At 47.9% G+C, this 23,111-nt stretch overlaps 1 protein-coding gene across 2 annotated transcripts in view; it reads left to right on the forward strand.

The window, feature by feature from the left end:
• The first annotated feature begins 8,759 nt into the window (after window positions 1–8,759).
• Window positions 8,760–23,111, forward strand: part of AMPD3 (adenosine monophosphate deaminase 3) — a 44,053-nt gene continuing 29,701 nt past the window's right edge. The window contains exons 1-2 of one of the 2 annotated variants that reach the window (XM_082626813.1): window positions 8,760–8,792; window positions 19,956–20,181. In XM_082626813.1, the coding sequence (XP_082482939.1) occupies window positions 19,961–20,181 (221 nt within the window). In that variant the 5' untranslated portion in view covers window positions 8,760–8,792; window positions 19,956–19,960. Of the gene's footprint in view, window positions 8,793–9,148; window positions 9,255–19,955; window positions 20,182–23,111 lie in introns of those variants that run through there. The other variant, XM_082626812.1, reaches the window with a different exon arrangement.

The following is a 23,111-nucleotide window of genomic DNA, read 5'->3' on the forward strand; positions in this document are numbered from 1 at the left end:
GGACTTCATGAGGAAGGGTAGTCAGATAGAATCTTTCAGTCAGATAGAGTCCTGCCCTCACAGCATGAAAGACAACTCCTTTGATTTCCCTGAAATTGCCAAAATGTTTATCCTTAACTTAGATCCTTGGATCTCAGAGTGGTTGCTATGATTATGCAAATATCATGGTGCACTGACACCAACTTGGAGAAGTTCTAAGGTGGCGAGGATATCTAAACTGCATAGTGTTGTATTTTTCCCTGCTTTCTCTGATGTGAGATTTTAGGCCTGGTGTAATCAAGTTAATCACAAAATCTATGGGAGTTATATTTGGATGTTACAGAACTTCTCAGTGTGGCCAATGCGAGATAAGTGGAAATATGATATGGTGGCTTCATTAAAAGACATTTGGGACCTATTGTATAGCACAGGGCACTATATTCAATATCTTGTAATAAGCTATAATGGAAAAGAATCATATAAGTGGAATTGATACAGTAATTGTCTTTCAGTGACTGGCATATTTCACTTAGCATCATGTCTTAAGATTCGTCCGTGTTGTCACATATTGCAGGATTTCTTTCTTTCTTAAGTCTGAATATTCTTTATTGTATGGACATACCACATTCTCTTTGTCCATTCATCCATCGATGGACATTTAGGTTGCATCTTCATCTTGGCTATTGTGAATAGTGCTGCAGTGAATGTGGAATGCTAATATCTCTTTGAGATCCTGATTTCAATTCTTTTGGATAACTATGCAGAAGTGGGGTTGCTGGATCATATGGTAATACAACTCAATAGCAAAAAAACTAATAACCCAATTTAAAAATGGGCCAAACACTTGAATCAACATTTCTTTGAAGAAGACAGACAGATGGCCAACAGGTAAATGAAAATATGCTCAACATCATTAACCATCAGGGAAATGCAAATAAAAACCACAATGAGATATTACTTCCTACCTGTTAGGATAGCTATTATCAAGAAAACAGAAGACAATGGGTGTTGTAAGGATGTGGAGAAATTAGAACCCTTGTATACACCGTTGGTGGTATTGCAAAATGGTGCATTTGCTGTAAAAATAGTATGGAGGTTCCTCACAAGATGAAAAATAGAACCCCTATATGGTCCTTCTTCCCTCTTGCTTCATGAAACATGGAAGTAATGGCTGAAGATCTATCTGTAGGCTTTTCTTAGCAAAGGAAGGGGGACTGCTAAGTCCCACAAGGATGAGACTGCACTTGAGGGCAGGTAGGGTGGTGGCTGGAAAGAGTCAGAGGATTTGTGAAGTGCCCGTAATTCCCAACTCTGGACTATTTACAGAAAGAAAGAGAAAAAAATATTTTTCTTATTTATCTCCTTGTTATTTTAGGTCTCTGTTATCCTCAGCTGAATCTAATTCCAAATAATACATTTGAGAATACTCAATTATTGATAAACCACAAGCTTTTGCAATGTTTATTTAGAAAGGATCTGAACTTTGCCATATGTCACTGGAAATTGACCTGGCTCAAGTGGGGATTGTCTGGAATGTGATTGTAGACAGGAACTATGCAGATGGGCCAAGGACTGGGGCTTACCTTTTGGGAACAGTTGACAGGTGATAGATATCAGTGACTTCCAACTGCTTTGTTTCTCTTTCTCAGAGACTTACCCTTTAGACAAATCATAAGCCAGAGGGACTTTTGCCCACCCTGAACTGTTTGGGGTTCGTCCAGTGTTCTCTCCAAGATTTCTGAGGATTTCTGGGTGGAGCTTCTGCTTCATAGTGACCTTTGGGTTCTCATTTCTTGTTATGTGCGGATCCCCTCTCCTCTGACAGCCACTCTCCTTTCTTTCCTGGGTCTTTCCAGCATGGAACATGACTCTTCCTTCTTTGTTCCCTCAGGGCACCTCTGAAACCACTTTGCCTGAAGGTTTGGGGGTAGTCGGATAGTTGATAAAGAGCCATTTGCCCTGGGTCTTTTCACAGTTAATGGTGCAAAGAAACAGTGGAATTGTGAAATAACAGTTTTTTTTTTAATTCATTATTTTTGGTTCTTTTAACCATTTTTTATTGTAGTAAAACATATAGAACATAACATTTTCTATTGTAACATGAACAATTCTACGTGTACAATTCAGTGGCATCAATTACATTCACAATGTTGTGCAATCATCACAATTTTCTGATTTTTGATTTCCCAAATCAAAATCTTATGCAGAGTCCTCCTCCCTCACCCAGAGGTGTCATTATCCTCAGTGAGATCATAGTTAGGCTCATTCTTAAATAATAGAAATTCAGGAACTGGAAAAATGCCTGTGCTTCTCTTGGATACAATTTAAGCTGCTCCCATTCCTCCAGATGTCCCTGGTAGAATCCACAGAGCTGAGGATGGATTGGGTGTTGATGGTACTGTCACACTGATGGTGGTCAGCCTTCTGGAGTCTGACACTCAACTGGGAAGCAGACACTGTGGGAAAGGACAGCTACAGGCTCTTGCTTTTGGTTCAGGCTTTGACCTTATTGTTCATTAAATGGTTGGGTGGGCAGTTCTGAATCAGGGATTCAGGGATTGGGAAGAGGATGGCCTGGGACTGGGAGTGCTAGAAGCTGCAGCCAGAAGGGATCTTGGGAATGAGTATGGCCTAAGGGGAATGTGTGTGTGCCTGTGTGTGTGCGTGTGTGTGTGTGTAGGCGGCAATGGGGGAAGACTGCATCTCCAGGAGACAGAGGTCACTGCCTCATGTGAGGCTCTACTCTACCCACCTCCTTCTCCTCCTTCCCAAGTAGTTCTGGAGGGCTATAGTCATGCTAGAAATTGACACCTGAATTTCAAAGTATAGAGGGAGAGATGAAGGGAGTTGGGGGCAGATGATTTGGGGCTTTCAGACAATGAGTTAAATGTGCAAGGTGTTTGAGGCTGTGATTCCCATCTATAGGAGTCCAACCGCAGTCTCACCAGATGGTATAATGGTTAGGCTGATGGTAGAGTTCAGAGAGTATGAAAACCACAAAAATTCAAGTTCTGGGAATGAGCTGGGGGTGAGCTGGAGCTACAGCCAAGCATTATCTTGTGCAGAGTCCTGAAGGGAAGTCAGAGACAACAGGCCATTCTTAGATGGGGAAGGGGGTTGCTAATTCCCAGACTTCAGTTTAAATACAGAGACCGTGTGCCCACAAGCAGACAGGTGTGTCCTGGGGAACATCCCCCTGCCTACTGAGAGGGTGTTCTGTGGTCATGTGTTGTGGGCCCCAAGCCTCAAATCTCCACTCATTTACCCTCTTCACTCCAGTCCAGAGAGGAGTGACTGGGGAACTCTAAGCCCAAGGTCCCCAGGCACCCCAAGACTCCACACCAGCCCCACTGCGGGCCGGGCATGGGGACATCTCCCCACTTCCTGTCACAACAGCTCCATTTCCAATCCTGAGTGCACGTGCTCTGGGTCTAGGGGCTAGCTCACACTCATGCTAATTTTCAAAGTGCTCGGGTTTGTCTCTCTCCTTTCTAGAAACCCATTTCAGAAAGAAGGAACCGGCTGTTAACTGTAAGGGGACCTACTGTCAGACTCCAGCTTGCTTAGGGATGATTGACCACACAGGAGTTAAAAATTGTAGGGGGGAGGAGGGAGTTCCCTTGTTGCCTAGTGGTTAGGATTCCAGGCTTTCACTGCCACGACTCGGCTTCAATCTCTGGTCAGGGAACTGACATCCGGCGTGCGTTGCACCAAAAAAAAAAAAAAAAAAAAAAATTCCGGGGTGGGTTGGAATTGAACCTCCAGCTGGAGTGGGGAGGCAGGTGGGGCGAAGGCTGTACGCTACAGTATCAGTGGGGGCCACAGTGCCCTTCCATGCCCGGAGCACTCATTTTCCAGCCACTACATACTCCTGATGGACCTATTTCTGCCCCGTTTCCAGACCATATGCTATGATTTCAGTTCATTCAATTAGTAGAAGGCCCGGGGGCACTTTGGTTTGAAAATTGAATGTTATTTGTTGAGACTCTGCTAAAGCACTCTCAGAAGCAGAACCCCCTTCTTATTGTCTCCTGGGTGAGATTTTTGGCTTCTGTAGTTCAGGAGACAATAAAAGGAGACAGATGAATTGGTTATTTGGAGGCTGCCATACCCATCTTGGATGTGCGTGTGTGCATTGTGGAACAATTACCCAGAGGACAGTGTTAGTAGGGGTTGGGGGGATGAAGCGCAGACCCCTGGGCTTCCAAAAATGCTCAGATAATCCCCATCCGCCAGTGTCAGAGCACCCTTGGAGGTAATCCACAGCTCGGGGCCCAGTGCTCTCCAAAGCGTTCAGGTCTGAATGATTGGAGGGAAGGGCTGATTGGAAGAGAGGAGGAGAAGGGACTCAGGATGTCTGCCCCTGGTGGCAGAAGCATGGAGAAGAGGCTGGTGGTGCTGCTGGGGGATGGAGGTGGGGCGGGCAGACGGGTGTGTTGGCTGCTACTAGTTGGTGTTCTCACTGACCTGCTCCATGCAAGGTTGCCGCAAACCTTCAACTTGTCAGAAACACAATATTTGCTAAGTGCAATGAAGCGAAGCACAATAAAATGAGGTATGTTTGTATTTATGTTTTAGTGTAAAAATAAATTTACCAATATTTACTGTATGGATTCAGTCACCCTTACTTGACATTTTTGTCAGGTGTCCATGTCATGTGTCATAGAAGAAGTGTCCTCAGGGAAGAGAGGGGATTCTACTACCTAGGGGAGGGGTGACAGTGGCACCTTCACTGTTCCAGTTACTTTCAAGTGGATCGCAAGGTATTACGAATTACTTGTAGCCCAGGTGGTAGGTAGATTATATCATCTAACTAGCATTTAACTAATTCTCACAAAGGGGACAAGTAGCTTGAAACGATTTCTGCGAAGAAATCCATAGATTGAAAATACAGTTGGCCCTCTGTATCCATGGGTTCTGCATCTGCAGATGCAACCAACTGAGGATGGAAAATATATATATTTTTAAATTCCAGAATGTTCCAAAAAGCAGAACTTGAATTTGCAGTGTGCCTGGCAACTATTTACATAGTATTTATTTATATATTGTACTAGGTATTATAAGTAATCTAGAGATGATTTAAAGTATACGGGAGGATGTACATAGGTTATATGCAGATACTATGCCATTTTATATAAGGGACTTGAGTATCCATGGATTTTAGTATCTGCGGGGGTCTTGGAAGGGACACTGTAATATGGATAGTGCAAGCAAAAGCAAACTCAGAAAAATAGCAGAGCTAACAATTCCCTGCTATTCATATGAGATCCATTATGATGATATCTCTGATACGGAAGTCTATCAGAAAAAAGTTCAAATGTATAAAAAAAGACCACTCAAAATACGGATTTACATCACTATAGTTAACAACCAGCCTAGGGGGATATTGCACTTTGAGGTATTAGCTAATAATTATATAAATATGCCATCATGATCAGCAAGATACGTACATTCTATACACCCAGAGCATGAAGACAAATCTCTATGATTTTTTCCAAGTCATGCAATACTTAGTTGTGTAGTTTTGTGAACTATTATTAAATGTAATAAACATGTTTAGAAACCTCTTTTGAGTAAAATCTCTTTTATTTAATAGTAAAAGGCAAAATGTCAGTCAATACGTTGGAAAAAACCCACTGTTCTATTTGCCATGATTAAAGTGACTGAATTGGTACAGAGAGAAGATGGCAACACATAAAAATGCATTCTGTTGAAAGACACACAGAAAACATCGTCAAAGATTTGGAAAAATGGTTTAGAACATATTATGTGTTGTGGAATTTGGATTATGGTTGGATGCCAGTTGCTAATATGTTTTACTTAAAGTCTTTTCAGTGATGGCATTCATAAAGAAATACTTCTTGTGATCTACTAAAGAAAAGATGTGTTTATAATGTGAATGATATATCTAGTATAACATGCTGTGGTTTTTATGTGTAAGAGTAAACACCAATGCAGTGGCTGCCCAGACTGGAATACAAAACTGGGGTTGGGGGCAGGGAGGGACTCCATATGAGTCACACAAGGTATCCCTTCAGGTATAGGTGATATTTTAGCAATGACTGTAACTGTGCTTTAAAATAATCATGTTATGGGGAAAGCACTTTGAAAATTGATGCTGTAACTGTTTCCATTATCATGTGATTTTAATGCCAAAATGAAGTGTGTCAGTTTCAACTATATAGACTGTCATAGCCACTGTCTTCAAAATTAAGAAGTACACTTTTTAAACCTATATTACATTCTTCCAAATAAAGAGTTTCTGGAATTAAAAAAAATCCCATTGTTAAAAATATCTGCAGGAACAACTGATGAAAATGAAACAGCTCATAAAACACTGAGCAGCTTAAACTGTTTTTGCCTCCTTAAATAGGTTGTTGAAACAGCCCCAGCTTAAACTGGTTTTGCCTCTCTAAATAGGTTGATTAATCAAACCTTGAGTTATTTTACAGAAACAGCAGTGCAAGATGGGAAGCCATCTCTTCAGGATGACCCCCAACGGAGAATCTTCAGTCTACAGAATCTACAGTCTACAGTCAAAGAATCAAAAGGTTGCCACTGGAACTCTTAACAAAGCAAAGGGAGAAGTCCTTCAATAAGGAAAATCTGGCTTCCAGTAGCACGAGTAGTTTATATGTTCTGACTCAAGACTAGCTAATCAGCTTCCAAGTTTGAAATTCCCATACCTCTTAAATTTCACCCCAACCCTGGATCAAGGAGATAGATTTGAGAGCTTTGCCTCCTGTCTCCTTGCTGGTCAACCTCGCAATAAAGCTTCTTCTCCCTCAAAACCAGTGCCATATTATTGGCTCCTATGCACATCAGGCAGTGAACCTTTGCTCGATAACAAAAACATCATTCGGAATGTGGGCTTCATGGACAAAGAAGAGTCTTCTGGGGGAATTTCACATTTGCAAAATTGGTAGATGGGATTTAAGCAGTGAGAATTGTGATTTAATAAGTGTAGTGAAAGAATTTTTTTTTTGATGCGGATCATTTTTAAAGTCTTTATTGCATTTGTTACAATATTGCTTCTGTTTTATGTTGTGGTTTTTTGGCCTGGAGGCATGTGGGACCTTAGCTCCCACACCTGGGATGGAACCCACCCCCCACCCCTGCATTGGAAGGAGAAGTCTTCACCACTGGGCTGCCAGGGAGACCCAGAACTTTTTTATTTGGGTGTATTTGTCTTTGTGAGGTTTTTGGTTTTGCTTTGCAATTAACAGCCATTAGGACTAAGTATTGACATTAACTGAACTTAAAAGCATACTTTCTAGTCTCATACAATATTAAACTAAGATTGATTGAAATCATTTTTAATCATGTTGCTCTCAGATTTTTGCTAATAACTTTAAAGTGAAGGGAAAAAGGTATAATGTACCATTCATTAAAATTGAAACAATTTAAGATTATTGTTTCATCTTTACCAAACCCTGTAATGACTTTTAGCATGCCTTATAATACATAATGTATTTATATAGTTACATGTGCATATAACTTACAAATAAATTGTAAATATCAGGCTAGGACATAGAAGGAATAAAACTTGGTGCACGAATGAGACAATGTGAAAGCAGTTGCCACCATCAGGACACTAATGAATAGTTTCACTTCCTCCTTCCTCCTTGGTGACTAACTGGTGTGAGATATGGAAGGGAGAAGGGGTGGAGGATAGCTCTCGCGTGTGGCTTGGGGGAGTGGGCGGTGGTGCTGTCACGCAGAAGGCTGGAAATGTTACCTAATGAAATCTGGGTCCACTTGACGAACTACTGACCCTGGGTTGTGGTGAAGGAAAGTGCAGCATTTGTTGCAAGGCCAAGCAAGGAGTGCTGGCGGCTAAAGCTCAAAAGACCGGAACTCCTCGATGGATTTCAGGGAAGGGTTTTTAAAGACAGGGAGAGGGTAACAGGGTGGGTGATCAGATCCTGGACATTCTTCTGATGGGTGGTGAGATAATTAGGAGTCAACATCATCAGCCTTCTGGTTCTAATTGTCTGGGGTCTATGTGCTTGTTGATCAGCATGCAGTTAATGCCTTCCACCTGGTGGAGGTTTCAGTATCTGCAAAACAGCTCAAGCATATGGCTCAGAATATTATCTATATAGCCCTTGAAGAGGAACTAAAGGTCCTTGACTTTGTTTTATAGCTAAACTATTATTATTTTTGTCTTACTTGACTGTTTTCCTTTGCTTCTGCATTTTCTCACTTCTCTGATTAAATTTGGAACTCAGGAAAGGCCTAGGATGCTAAAGTTTTTCTATAAACAAGAGGCAGGTGGAGGACAGGGAGGGTGGGAGGAGTCTGTTCCTAGAAGGCCTTATAGGGTCCTGCTTGGTTACGGAAACACAGGAATGGGGGTAGGTTCTGGCACGTTCCTGGAAGGAAATTAGGAGTTTGAGTTTGGACACATTTCCTCCAGCCTAGGAACCTCTAGTGGAGATGTGTCCAGTTGGTTGGATATGCCATCTGCAGCTCTGGAGCATTCTGGGCTGGAGAGGAGTTTCCAGGGTCATTAGCAGGCAGGAGGTTTTAACATGGGAGTGGGTGAGATCCCCAGAAGGGGCAGGCAGCCCAGCAGTGGAACCCCAGAGAACACCACCACAATGAAAAGCCAGGCCCTGGAGGCTGAGAAGCTGCAGTCATTAAGGTGTGTAGAAAATCTGGAGAGAGAAAGGGGAGGTGGTTGCAGGCTCTGACTCTGGAAACTGTACTCCAAGAGTTGCAGGAAGGAAGGTGTGCTCAGCAGGTTCAAAGGCTGGGGAGAAGCGACTAGGGGAGGCTACAAAGCACCCACTGGCTTCGGCAACTAAGAGGTCAGTCCGGACTTAGAGGGGCGGGTGTGTAAGCCAGAGCACAGGGTTGGAGAACAGAGACTGTCAGTTCAGCTCCAGGGAGTAAGTCACCTGGTTGGGGGCGCTGACCCCAGAGTTTCTCCTTGGGACAAGTCCCGGCACGGGAGGAGGTTTGGGAAGATCCGAACATCGTGAGAAAAGCTTTGGGGCCCGGGGATGACCGCGGAGGCGAGGTGCGGGATGCCGGGCTGGACCTGACCCCCCGGCTGCGGCGGGCGCGCTTCCGGCTGAGGGACAGGGCGGCGGCCGCCGCGTCCCGGGCGCTCTCAAGTTTCCTTTCCTGTTGGCCGTGCGGCCCTGCGCTTCAGGTAGCGGCGGCCTGGCCGGGTGGGCGGGCGGCGGACAGGGCAGACTTCCGCGGCGGCGGCTCGGCCCGCGCCCCTCTGCCGCTGGCTCCTCTCCTGTCCTCTGCTCCGCGCCCAGGTAGGTCACCGGCTGGGGCGGCGCGAGACCCCCGGGATTCTCCCCTGCGGAAGCGGCCCTTTTCCTCCCGCCCGGCGGCCCGGGAGCTCTGGGCTGGCGCGGCGCAGCACCGCGCCCCGGGACCGCCGGCCCCTGTCCCTGCCGCGGGGCGCACCGCCGGCTCCCGCCCAGCGCCCGCTGTGGGGCGAGGCCTGGCCCGGGCTCCGCGGGTCGGCGGCAGGGTGGGGCAGCCCTTCTGCGGCGCTTGCTGTGCGCCCTGCCCCGCGCCGCCACCTGCGCTCCAGACTGCGGGCCGCCCTCTTCGGCCCACTGCATGGCCCTGTCCCCTGAAGCCCGTGAGTGCGCGCGACGCTGCCCTGCTGACCTTGGGCCCACGGCTCGCGGCCCCCGGCGGCCCACAGTGGGAGTCGGAGCGCCCCCAGGTCGGAATCTTGGCCCTGGGCTTCCCCGCCCGCTAAGGCGGCGGCTCCGATCCCGGGCTCATCCCCTGCCTGGGCCCTGGGCTGTGCTCCTGTCCCAGTCCCTGTGGTGGCCTGGGCTCCAGAGGCCTCAGGTGAGCCCGCCACATCTCGGCTCCCTGGCGACCAACATTGGATTCGAAAGGTTTAGAGAAATTATGGGACTCGGGACTTGCCGCCACTTAAGCGCCCGGACCACTTTCTAGTGCCTGAGGACTGGCCAGATACCAAGGGCTGAGGATTTCCACCTGGAGGCAGGGGGATGCACAGGATGGCTGAGTGATGGGGTCATTGGAGGCCTTCATCCTTACCTCTTTGGCTCTTTCCTGGCAAGGGAGGTAGGTGTACTGCATCTGGCAGTCTGCTTTCTGCCCTTGAACTTCCTGGTAGCTGCTTTGCCAGTGGAACTGCTTGACTTGGCTGGCAGAGGCCTCTGGGGTGAGTCTTGAGAGGCCCTGGAGTAGGAGAGGCTTGCTAACTAGAGTGTCACTTACACTAACTGTTGGGTCCTTGTATGTGGCTGGAAGCTTAGTGATGACAAATTAGCAAAGGAGCTGAGTGAAGAAAGCTGGAAGCACTAGTAGGAATTTCAGCATGGTCCTGAGCCCTTGCTGGCTATCCCCTTGGATGTGGTGACCAACATTTGGCCATCTTTAGGGGGGAATTGGCTGCAGCTGGAACCCTCATGGGAGAAATTCCTCCTCTGGCTGTGAAGCATCAGTGTTGAGTGGTAGTCAAGCCATAGGGCCAGGCAGACAGAGCCCCTGTCAGCACTCACCTTCTGGAGTGTTAGCAGGTTTGGAGTAGTTAGCCTGACCTGGCTGCAACTCTGAGGGGCCGGCTTACTCTGAAGATGCCGGTTCGGGGCTGCACTAAGAATCATGGGACTTATGTGGGTGGTTTGCTGGAAGACTCTGGGACCTCTGAGCCCCACCCTCAGCCCAACCTTGGCTCTTTGGAGATCCTCAGTAAGGAGTGAGTGGCTCTCAGCAAGGTCAGGAAGCTCTTGGACAGGTGAGACCTGTTTTCCTTGTCCTCACACTAGGTGACTCACTCTTCAAATGGCTTTGAAATCAATCCCTGGTTTTGAAAATATGGGCAGATAAAATGTAGCCTTAGGGTTAAGCAGGGAGAAGATCTTCACTCCCCAAAAGCTACTCATTGGCCTCCCTGGTTCTTCCCCCCAAATATTAATCCTTTATTTCTTCTGTGTGCTGCTGCATATCTAGGACAGGAGATCATGGCTTTGGGCTCTGATCTAGGAGGGGCTAGGGCCCAAGAGGATGGGCTCAAGGCTGGGGTGCTGGCCATGCAAAGTCAGCAAGAGGTATCACTCATAGAGGAGAAGGCTCTTTTTCCTGATCCGGTTTCACATTTGAACATGGTTGCCTTCTCCTTGCACCCAAATAGGAGTTGAGAGAGTACTTGTCACATAATAGTGTTCAGTAAATAATGTTGAGTGAAAGGATTTGGTGTCTACATGAAAGGTCATGTTCATTTTCCCAGCTGGACTTTCTCGCACCTGGTATCAGGGTGATAATGAGTCAAGAGATAATACTTATAAAGCACACATTATATGCCAGGTACTATTCTATGCACTTTACACGTGCCAACTAATTTGTCATGGCAACCTATGAGGTTGGCACTGTTATTATCCCCATTTTAGAGGGAATAAAACTGAGCCAGAGAAATTAGTAACTTGCCCAAGGTCATGCAACTTAGTGGTGGGGCAGGAGTCCAACCTGGGTAGTCTGGCTTGAATCCATATTCTTAACCACACACCGAACTGACTCTTGACACTGGCATAGATAGATTCACCACTTAGCTCACTGACTCATTCATTATGTTATGCGTTCATTCATTCAACAAGTATTTCTTGATACCTGCTATATTCCAGGCATGGGGATACAATAGTGAATGAGGTGGGCAAGGTCTGTCATGGAGGTGATATATAGTGGGCAAAGCCCCTTTGCCCAATGCCTCTTTGAGTCATGCACACCTCAGAAATGAGAAGGAAAGTGGGCCCCTATAGGCCACCCTACAGCACCCTTTTGGGGAGGGGAGAGTCGTATCTTTTTGGATGAGTCATAATTTGATTCCAGCCTTTCCTGTTTGTTGGGGTTTTGTAAGGGACACTTAAGTGATAACAGTGAATGCAATCTGATTTGGCACAATAACTTTATGTCCTTGAACCTAATAAATATTGTAGGTCTTTATCTCATGGCAATGAAAAAAAAAAAAAGTGAATGCAGTCTGGTCTCCTGGGTGGGAGGTGCAGGCCTGGGTCTGGTTATCATAGATTGTCTTTTTTTTTAAAGTCTATTTTTAAAAGTTGAGATATAGTTGAGGTATAATATTATATAAGTTACAGGTATGCAATATAGTGATTCATAATTTTTAAAGGTTATACTCCATTTATAGTTATTATAAGTTATTGGCTGTATTCCCTGTGTTGTACCATATGTCCTTGTAGCTTATTTATTTTATACATAATAGTTTGTACCTCTAAATCCCCTACCCCTATCTTGCCCCTCCCACTTCCCTCTCCCTACTGGTATCCACTATTTTGTCCTATATATCTGTGAGTCTTGTTTCCTTTTTGTTATATTCATTCGTATTTTTTAGATTCCACATATAAATAATATTATACAGTATTAGTCTTTTTCTAACTTATTTCACTTAGCGTAATACCCTCCAAGTCCATCCATGTTGTTGCAAATGGCAAAATTTCATTTTTTCTTATGGCTGGGTAGTATTCCATTGTATATATGTGCCACATCTTCTCTATCCATTCATCTGTTGATGGACACTGGGTTGCTTCCATATCTTGGCAATTGTAAATAACGCTGCTGTGAACGTTGGGGTGCATGTATCTTTTTGAATTAGTGTTTTCATTTTTTCAGATATATACTCAGGAGTGGAATTGCTTGGTCATATGGTAGTTCTGTGTTTAGCTTTTTGAGAAACTGCCATACCGTTTTCCACAGTGGCTGCACAAATTTACATTCCCACCAACAGTGTACAAGGGTTCCCTTTTCTCCACATCCTCGCCAGCATTTGTTATTTGTGGTGGACTTTTTGATGACAACCTTTCTGACAGGTGTGAGGTGATATCTCATTGTGATTTTAATTTGCATTTCTCTGATTAATGATATTGAGCATCTTTTCATGTGCCTGTTGGCCATCTGTATGTCGTCTTTGTAAAAATGTCTATTCAGGTCTTCTGCCCATTTTTTAATCAGGTTGTTTGTGTTTTTTTTTTTTTTTTTCCTTTTTTCGGTACGCACTGTTGTGGCCTCTCCCGTTGCGGAGCACAGGCTCCGGACGCGCAGGCTCAGCGGCCATGACTCACGGGCCCAGCTGCTCTGCGGCATGTGGGATCTTCCCAGACCGGGGCACAAACCTGTGTCTCCTGCATCGGCAGGCGGACTCTCAACCACTGCGCCACCAGGGAAGCCCTGTTTGTGTTTTTGATGTTGAGTTTATGAGCTGTTTATATTGATATTTTGGATATTAGCCCCTTATCGGTTATATCATTAGCAATATTTTCTTCCATTCAGTAGTATCGTAGATTGTCTTAATGTTCCTTCATAAAGGAAAAGGCTTTGCGTTTGGGACCAGTGCTCTTCCATCCAGGGGGACTTCTGGGCCACGAGGAGCAGAGACAGGTTAGGCTCAAGGTGGAATTGTTAGGTCCTGAGCAAGGGTTGCCCTCCCAAAACAGAGCCACAGTTTCCTCCTAAGCTGTTCTGGAGGGTCTTGTATCCCTACAGCGGGACCCTTGGCCATTGTCCCAACCTGTGTCATCTTAGTGGGTCTGCTGCCTGTCTCTGGACATGATGGAGTAGATCTCACACTGGTCACTGGGGCCCAGGAAGGCAGCTTTCTCCAGGTTGGAAAATGAAGGCTCAAAGTGGAAGGCATTTTCCAAAGCCTATGCCCAGGATATTAATGGGTATTTTTTACCTATGGTGGCAGTGGTGGGAGGGTCAAATAAGTGTGTTGGGTTAAACAAAGTTAAGCAGCTTTCTTGACTGGAGGACTTCTCAGATGTTTAGAACCTGGTAGTAGGAATTGTGTGTGAATCCCCATAAAGGACTGTGGTATGCAGTACTGTCCAAGCCTTCTGACATTTTTATGTTGTACAGACTACACTTTGGAAAATGCTTGTTTAGACCAAGGGTATCCACGGTCTGGTTAAAGGTGCAGAATAAGATTCCTTGGATGTGCTGGGTCTAAGTCGGTTCTCAGATGCATGGGCTAGGATGCTCCCATGGCAACCCCATCCTACGTGCCCCCAACCCCGCCCCCCAAGCACACTAGCAGAAGGAATCATTTGCCTCTCCTCCCTCTGGCAGGATAGTACTAAGGGCTCCGGTTTTTTTTTTTTCCATTTTAAGGTCATTTAATTATTTAATGAATACACATTACCCTCCCTCTAGGTTGCTTGTAGCCTGCTGGTTGCACTGTTTATGAAACAGCTGTGAGGACAGGGGGGTCATAATCTCTGGGTAGCTAAAGCCCAGCAGCGGCCTGAGGATCGTGTGTCAACCCTGTAATCCTGCTCTGTACCCACAGGAATTATTATGTGGGCTCAGGAAGGCACAACCTCATGATTGGACGTGAGGAGGTGACTCAGGCCCAGGTCAGGGCTGGAGCCAGCCTCCCGGTAAACAACTGGCCCCATCCTATCTGGGCGCTTCTCCCCAGGATTTCGACAGCACCACAGAAATAGCCCTTTTGCTCATGGTTATTTCCCAGACCCATGCTGTTGGTCTGAGTCCCGGGGAAGCTGTGTGTCTGTTGTGAGCTTCCCCACAGAGGACCATCCTCCTAAACGGCAGATGAAGAGTGGAGCTTTGCGACCTGTGATGCTGCTGTGATCCACCCTGACTGCTCTGCGGGTCACTTGAGGCAGGGAGAGCGGCAGCTGTGGTGGCTGGGTGGCCGCGTCCAGCCGGCGCTCAGGAGGCTCCTCCGAGCTGGAGGCCCACGTGGGAGCCGGGAGCAGCAGTAAGAAGGGGAGGCTGGGGTAGGTGGGCTTGGGTGGGTCAGGCGGGAGGCACTTCTTCCCTGGGTGTGGATGGGTGGGCAGGCACGTGTGCTCTGGCAGAGCTGGTCAGGCCGCCCTGTCACCTGTGATGTGCAGCTCTCTTCAGGGAAGAAGGGAAGGAATGAGACAGGGCATGCCCGTCTCTTCAGCCTTGCCTGCTCCTGCGCTGAGATGTCCCCTCCCCCTGAGTCCCTGTCCTTTCCAGTTCCTGGCCCTTCCCTCTTTTAGAGGGGGTGGGGAGAGGCTCTTATTGGCAACTGGCCCAGAGCTCCCCCCGCCAGTCCTGGGGTGCCCTCAGGACTGTTTGGGGGCCCTTTGGGGGACCCTCTGAGGGGACCAGGGCAGGCCCTGTGTGTATAGACTACTTCCCTTGGTAAGATGAACCGGGTCACCAGGCCAAGCCCGAGGTGGGGTTCAAAACGGAAGCAGCACGGGTGATGGTATTGCAGTTTAGTGCTCAGCTTTCAGGAGGGGTCTGGACGTTCGAGGGAGGCTGTGGCTTATCGTCTGTGGTTTGTCAGGAAGGCTGAATGCACGATTGCATTGGGCAGCAGTTGCTTTAGTTTCCTGCTCTGAAGAGGGCTGTGAACGGGGCCAGGACGCTGCATTCTGGACACAGCAGCCATGATAACTAGCATTACCTGGGCCCTGGAGGACTCTTGGAAACTTTCCACTTCCATTTCATATTCATGGAAGAATTTGCAGCCCAGGCTCTTCCTGCTTTTGCTGAGGGCTGTTCACAGATATGCAAAGCAGAGACCTCCCACCCCAGCAGCAGACAGAACCCGACTAGCTGCACTTACACTGACTCAGCTCAGCCTCCCTGGCAGCACACAGCCCTTGGCCCAAGTGCGTCACCTGGGTGGCATCCTCAGAATCAGCCATGGAGACTCCAGTGCCAGGCTCAGGTCTGTGTCATGGGTTCTAACTGTGGGAGTCTGGCAAGAGCAAGAAACAGCATCATTTGTATGAGGAGGGGATTTAAGAGGCACTGTGCTCCCTTTCTGGAGGGGCCATGATGCTATGAAAACGTTCCTGTTTGTTGAAATTGGTGGTGTTTTATAGCTTTCTGACTTCGGGACACTTTGCCTCCAAGCTCATTGGAGGGTATTGTATTATATGTAACAACGACATAAGCTGTATCACTAGCCAATGCGGGTGAACTCACAGTTGAGCCTCCTAAGCCTGCTGGCTTCAGCTGACAAGTGGTTGAAAGCCAGGCTTGAACTGGCAGCTGGAGCTGAAGCTCTGCTGGGCGTGTGTATGGTGGGCTTTCTTCCGCATGCCTGGCCTGGCAGGGGTCTCTGGGTCTGAGAAGAGAGGCAAGCTCTGGAGGGAGGGGTTGGCAGGTGGGAGCTGTCTGCCAAGGATGTGCAAGAGACAGCAAATGTCCAGAAGGCTCCTAAGGCCCACTGACTTAGCCTAGCACCCCAGCTGGGTTACTTGGTCAATACTAAAGCATGGAATGGAGACTTCACCAATTATTTAAGACATTGGTAGTAGTTCTGTAGGAGATCCATAGGGATTCTGACAAAAAGGGGTCTATGGGGAGATGGTACTCTGTGATCCTTAAGTCTTTGGTGTGCCCTGTGTATCTGGGGTGAAGAGGCTGTGGAATGCAGCGTCTGCCTAATAACTGACCACAGGACCTGTTTCATAGCAACAGGTATTGACTTCTAGTGGGACCAAGTTTGGAGAAGACTGATGAAAGCTATTTGAGCTAAAGAAAAAGGAAGATCTTTTGTAGAAAGATGCATCCTGAAGAGTGTGTTTAGTTGACTTGAGCAAACTAAAAATGCTTCATGGAAAAACATGGCAGGATCTGGCGTAAGAGCCCTCAGACACAAAGGACCCCCCCACAGTGCCCATTTCTGAGGGTACCTAGTGGGGTGTGGCTGGGTGAGGCCTGTGTGTGTTTGTGTGGGGTGTAGGAAGGTGATGGTGGGCAGCTTCCATCCAAGGCAAGAACTAATGCAGAGATGGATCTCAGTGATGGAATTCCCTTTGGACCAGCCTCTCTCTGGTGTGGGTTAGGTGGGAGAGGACCCTGATTGCCAAAACCTGGGATGTAAAGGTTTGATTAGTTTTCATATTTTTCTCTTTTTATAATTTTTAAGTCTATTCATTTTCTTTCTTTTTTTTTTAAGAAGATGTTGGGGGTAGGAGTTTATTTATTTATTTATTTATTTTTGCTGTGTTGGGTCTTCGTTTCTGTGCAAGGGCTTTCTCTAGTTGTAGCAGGTGGGGGCCACTCACTGTCGCGGCCTCTCTTGTTGCGGAGCACAGGCTCCAGACGCGCAGGCTCAGTAGTTGTGGCTCACGGGCCCAGCCGCTCTGCGGCATGTGGGATCCTCTCAGACCAGGGCTCGAACCCGTGTCCCCTGCACTAGCAGGCAGATTCTCAACCACTGCGCCACCAGGGAAGCCCTATCTTGTTTGTTCTGTGCAAATGGCATTACAATAGCATTAATGATCAAAATCAGATATTGCCTGTCACACAGGTGATCCTGCCATCTGGTCATTTGAGTGTGTGTCTCTTGCAGCCCTCGCCCATGAGGGGATGCATTTTCCTATCATTGTAATCAAAGCACAGGTACAGTTTCATGTATTAATTTTTTCATTTGCTGTTATCTCCCACGGTAATTTTTTTTAAAATAAATTTATTTATTTATTTTTGGCTGCATTGGGTCTTCGTTGCTGTGCGCGGGCTTTCTCTAGTTGCAGCAAACAGGGGCTACTCTTCATTGTGGTGTGCGGGCTTCTCATTGCGGTGGCTTCTCTTGCTGTGGAGCATAGGCTCTAGGCATGTGGGCTTCAGTAGTTGTGGCTCGGGGGCTCTAGAGCGCAGGCTCAGTAGTTGTGGTGCAGGGGCTTAGTTGCTCCACGGCATGTGGGATCTTCCCGGACCATGGCTCGAACCCGTGTCACCTGCATTGGCAGGCGGATTCTTAACCACTGCGCCACCAGGGAAGTTCTCACAAGGTATTTTTTATGTGATTGCACTGTCCTCATAGTTATAATTTTGGTTGCTTAATGTTTTTTTTCAAGTGAGTATGCTCTCATTTGGACATTTTAAAGCTATTTATATGAAGAGTGCAGGTAAACATGTTTGTGCTTTTTCCTTCCTTCAGATTCTTTTCTTAGAAGCAATTTCTAGAAGTGGGTTTACTCTGTCAGATGCTTGAATGGTTTATGGCATTTGCTGCCTCTCGCTTGGGGCCCTTTGGAGGTCTACTTCTGAGATGCGATGTGAGGTTTTGGAATGTTGCACTTGCCCAGGGCCTTAGAGTTGAGGGCTGGGGGCCCAGCTTTGTTCTCCCGTAACAGCTCCTCCTGGGTCTAGCTGTTTGTCTTTCTCTCCATTTCTTTCTTCTGTCACCTTTTTCTCTGGCCTCTGCTCTGATAGTTTCCAGCTTCCCCTTCTCTCTGCTATCAGGATGTGGAAATCTCCACAGTCAGCTGTTCCTCTTCATCTTTGCAGGATAGGCCTTTGCAGTCTTGGTCTCTGCTGCCGCAGACCAGCAGTTGCATGCTGGGCTGCCTCTCTCCTCCCAGCTCCCTCCCACTCAAGCCCCTGAGGGTGAAGGAGGCCCAAGAAAGGCCTGGCCCTGGGGGCGGGGTTGGGGGGAAGGAGGAAATTGGTTTCACAGTCTAAGGGCCCACAGGGGTACTTTGCCGCCCGTTACCAGCCTGCTTGCTTCATTCCTGTCTGTGTCATGAATTAGACCCACGTGCCGCAGAGGAGACCAGAGCAGCAAGGCTCCCCAGGCACCAGAAGCCCCCCTGGTACCTAGAACTGAGAGGGCCTTGGAGATCACTTAGTCTAATCCCCTTATCTCACAGGTGAGAACGCTGTGAGGCCGAGGGAATGACTGCCCCGAGGTTGTTCAGTGAGTCCCTCCTCCTTGGTAATTGCTTCCTCTCCCTGCCAGGCAGCAACTGGGCCCTGTCTCACCTTCATCCTCCTCTGGTGGCTGACAAAGCCACCTCTCTCTTTAAACCCTCCTTAAAGAAACTGGATGGACAGGAAACGCCTCTTCCAGAGCCGCTCCTGGTGAAGGTGGCTTGTGGAGAGGATGCAGTATTGGTCTGTTCCATAAGCGTGAGGGACAGTGAGGACACTTGCCCTGACCCCCAAATAGGCAGAGAGAAGCAGCACAGAGTAGTGGTTTAGAGGACAGATGCAGGAACCAGGTGCCTGCATTCAAATCCCTCAGCAGAGGCTTAGAGAGGAAAGGGCCAGGGGAGCCAGAGACTGAGAACAGCTCAGGTCTCTGCCCACTTATTAGAGGTGTGACCCTGGGCAAGTTAGCTCTCTCTGCCTTCCTTCTCTCATCTGTAAAGTGGAAATTAACTGAGCTAGTAAATTTACAGGGCTTGGCGGAGTGTACTTACTATGGGCTATGTAAGTGTTGAAAGACAGACAGGCAGAAAGACAGGAAAGAAAGGAGCCAACCAGGTGATTGAGACCAGCTACTGACAGTGAGGAACGCAGTGTGCAGAGGGGAGGAGAAGGGCAAGCTTCTTTGAGGAAGTGAGTTTTCAGTCGCGTTGTGAAAGGTAAAGAGTCTCCCTGTCCCCAAACCTTTATTTTATTTGCTGTCTTGTTAGAAGTTCCAGAGGGTCTGGGAGATGGTGGAATTATGATTTCATTTCAGCAAAAGGCCTCATTTTATGTGGTGAGGCATGTAGCTGCGGATCTCCTGGGACCTTATGCTAATCATTAACCCCTTTGGTCTTCCGTCTTCCCCTCTGTGCAGTGGGGAGCAAGTCTGGACGTTGTAGTATGTGGCACAGCCTCCTCGTAGCCTGCAGGACGGGGCTTCTGAATGCTCATCTTCCTGATCTGTCATGGAAACCAAGGCGGGAAGGGCGGGGCTGCCCACACGCTAAGGATCCCCCGGGTTCAGGAAAACAGAAGTAGACTTGGTTGGACCGTTCATTCTTTCGCTTCTGAACGTTTGCTTTCTCGTGAGATGTAACTGGACCTACACCCTTCACATCCAGTCACTTAGGGAGCTAGTTTTAAAAACTGGCCTGCGGGGTTTGGTCTGGGGAGTTCCTAAGTAGACAGCTGACCACAGGGACTAGGGCACCTGGCCCTTTTTTCGGTATCTTCCCCTGCCACGCAGCAGTGACTCAGGTGGTCCAGTAATTCTTGAAGGCTCACGCTGGTTCTTTTTCTGCCAGTCGAGATGCCGCGCCAGTTCCCCAAGCTGAACATCTCCGAGGTGGACGAGCAGGTCCGGCTCCTGGCTGAGAAGGTGTTCGCTAAAGTGCTCCGAGAAGAGGACAGCAAAGATGCCCTGTCCCTCTTCACCGTCCCCGAGGACTGCCCCATCGGGCAGAAGGAGGCCAAGGAGAGGGAGCTGCAGAAGGAGCTGGCGGAGCAGAAGTCTGTGGAGACTGCGAAAAGGTTTGTCCCCCTGACTTGTGTGGGGCTGTTCAGACCCAGGCGGGCTGTGGGTGTGTGTCCCGGATGAGACGCTTCGTGTGAACGTGGCTGTCTTGGGTACTGAGTTTATTTCTTAACCAAGACTACTGAACTCACCACTTATTCACTGAAGTGTGTCTTGGTGCCTTTGTTTGGTTGAAAAGATCAAAAACCACTTTCTCTACTGATGTTTTAATAACAAATCATGTGCACAAATACACACCGTTTCCAAATGACCTTTCTGTTTTCTTTCTGAAAACTTGGATTTCTTGGGAAACATCAGTTTTACTTCTTTTCATCACTTTGCATTGTTAATTAACAATGTATATGTACTTTGCATTGTTAATTAACTCAGCTCACTATTTGCCAGGTGCTGTGCTGGGCACTGGGGATGCATTAGTGAACAAGTTAGATATAGTCCCTGCTCTGTAGAGCTTACAGCCGGTCTAGACAGTAATTAAGTGACTGGATCACTTAATTGAAAAATGACAAGTTATGATAAGTGCTGTGTTGGTCAGGGTCTAACCAGAAAGACAGGAACTACTTGAGTAATGGAAATAGGATTTTCATGCAGGGAATTGGTTACAGGGTGTAGAGAACTGAGGAGGTAAGCAGTGGGGAGAGAGGCAGCCTGGAGATTAGACACAGTAGGAAGCAGCCACCACCCCAGGCAGAGAGACAGTGGAGAGAGGTGGTGTCGCTGGAGCCTGGGGTAGAGAAGTTGGAAATGCGGTGGCCTTGTCAGTGGAAAATGTAGCCTAGGGGGAGAGGCAACAGCTGCAGAGATGCCTCCCAAGGCAGAGATGGAGGCAGAGATACCTGGCTTTAATCCTTCTGGCATGTTCCAGTTTCCCCCACTGGTTGCCACTGGCCAAACCTAGCCAGCTGCCAGCTGACGCATGGAGAGGGAGAGTCCTTTTTCCGACTGGGTACTTAGGGAAGGTCTTTCCTAGGAAGTGACATTGTAGCTGATGCAAGGGTGTAAAGGAGCTAGCTCTGGGTAGAGCTGGGTGAGAGTCTTACAGGTGGAGCAGCCAGGACAAAGGCCCTCAGGGATCTTCAAGGAGGCCCATGTTGGGTAGAGGTGTGGTTAAGGGGGAAGCGCTATGACCTCCGGCTGGAGGGGTAGGCAGGGCCCAGATCAGATTGGTCTGTGCTCCCTGATAAGCATTGGGTTGGTTAAAAAGTTTGTTCAGGTTTTTCTGCGAGATGTTACGGAAAAACCCAAATAAACTTTTTACCCAACCCAATAGTTTGGATCTTTGTCCAAGTGCATTGGGAAGCCCTCACCCTTTTAGCTTATCTCACCTGGGAGAGCAGAATTAAAGAATAAAAAGCTTTGAGAACGTGTCTGGCAGGGCTGTAGCTGGGTGCCTGGCTGGCTGGCATACTGCAGACCCCAACAGCTAACGTAGTAGAACTTGGGCTTTCTCTGCAACCTAGTCCATCATCAGGTCCTTCCTAAGGTACCGCCTTATTTTAAAAGGCAAGTCCTTTCCTTTCTTGGTAGGACAGAATTTCAGTATTTCCTTAACTTTTTTTGGAAAGTAGTAAAAAAGTCAAGTACTTGTATGAAGGCAAGAACAGAGGTTCATTATCCAAAAAATAAGTGTTTTCCTTCCTCTGAGGGGCTGTGAAGTGAAGGGGTCATTGGTGCCATCGGCCAGCTCTGAGTGCCGGCCTTGTGCTGAGTGAGGTGGGGACAGGTCATCCCTGGAGGGTAAAGAAGAGCCTGATGGGGGAGACCCTGGTCCACACTGCACTGACTGAACAGAGGGCTGACGTTATGAACTGAATGGTCTGCAGGGCGTTCTGTGTCTTAAGAATTGAGCATTTTGGACCCTTTATAATGAGAAGGAGACCTGGCATTTCGTATTACTAGAAATAGGTTTCTGAGGCCAGTTTCCATTACAGAGCGACACTGGGCCTGACGTCTGCAAAAGAGAGTCTTCTCTTCTTTTTTTTTTTTTTTTTTTTTTTTTTTTTGCTGTACGCGGGCCTCTCACTGTTGTGGCCTCTCCCGTTGCGGAGCACAGGCTCCGGACGCACAGGCTCAGCGGCCATGGCTCACGGGCCCAGCCGCTCCGCGGCATATGGGATCCTCCCAGACCGGGGCACGAACCCGCATCCCCTGCATCGGCAGGCGGACTCTCAACCACTGCGCCACCAGGGAGGCCCGAGTCTTCTCTTCTTATCAATGCCCAAGCTAATGGCAAAATAGAAGCCTTCTTACTCTAAGTCCAAACGATGCTCCGTGGTTTCCAGAAATTCCTCTGTAAGCTCATCTCCAGAAATTTTTCTCCTTCTCTACTTGTTAGGTTGTGATGGTCTTGGTTTGCATCTGTCTGCCCCTTTTATTTATTTATTTTTTTTTGCGGTACGCGGGCCTCTCACTGTTGTGGCCTCTCCCGCCGCGGAGCACAGGCTCCGGACGCGCAGGCCCAGTGGCCATGGCTCATGGGCCGAGCCGTTCCGCGGCATGTGGGATCCTCCCGGACCGGGGCACGAACCCGTGTCCCCTGAATCGGCAGGTGGACTCTCAACCACTGCGCCACCAGGGAAGCCCCTGTCTGCCCCTTTTGACTGGAAGCTCCTTGAGCACATTATCTGGCTCCCACCGGATCCTCAGGATCCAGCCCAGGACTTGGCCTGTGTCGGTGAGCAGTGTATGTGCGGCAAAAGAAAGACATCCTGTTTCTCCACTGCCACCACAGATACTACCTCAGGGTGGCCACGGCTCTCTGGGCCACTGTGTTCTACCACTCCCTGGTACACTCTGTGACCTTGGGCCCATTAGGAAACCTTTCTGTGCCCCAGTTTTTCATCATCTGTAAAGTAGATATGGTAAAGAGCTACTTTCTTGGGGTGTTGTGAGGAATGAGGGAATTAACATACGCAAAAGGCTTGGGGCA

This window comes from Mesoplodon mirus, assembly GCF_964341445.2.
Source record: "Mesoplodon mirus genome assembly, chromosome: 7".
In the NCBI taxonomy this organism is placed as follows: domain Eukaryota; kingdom Metazoa; phylum Chordata; class Mammalia; order Artiodactyla; family Ziphiidae; genus Mesoplodon; species Mesoplodon mirus.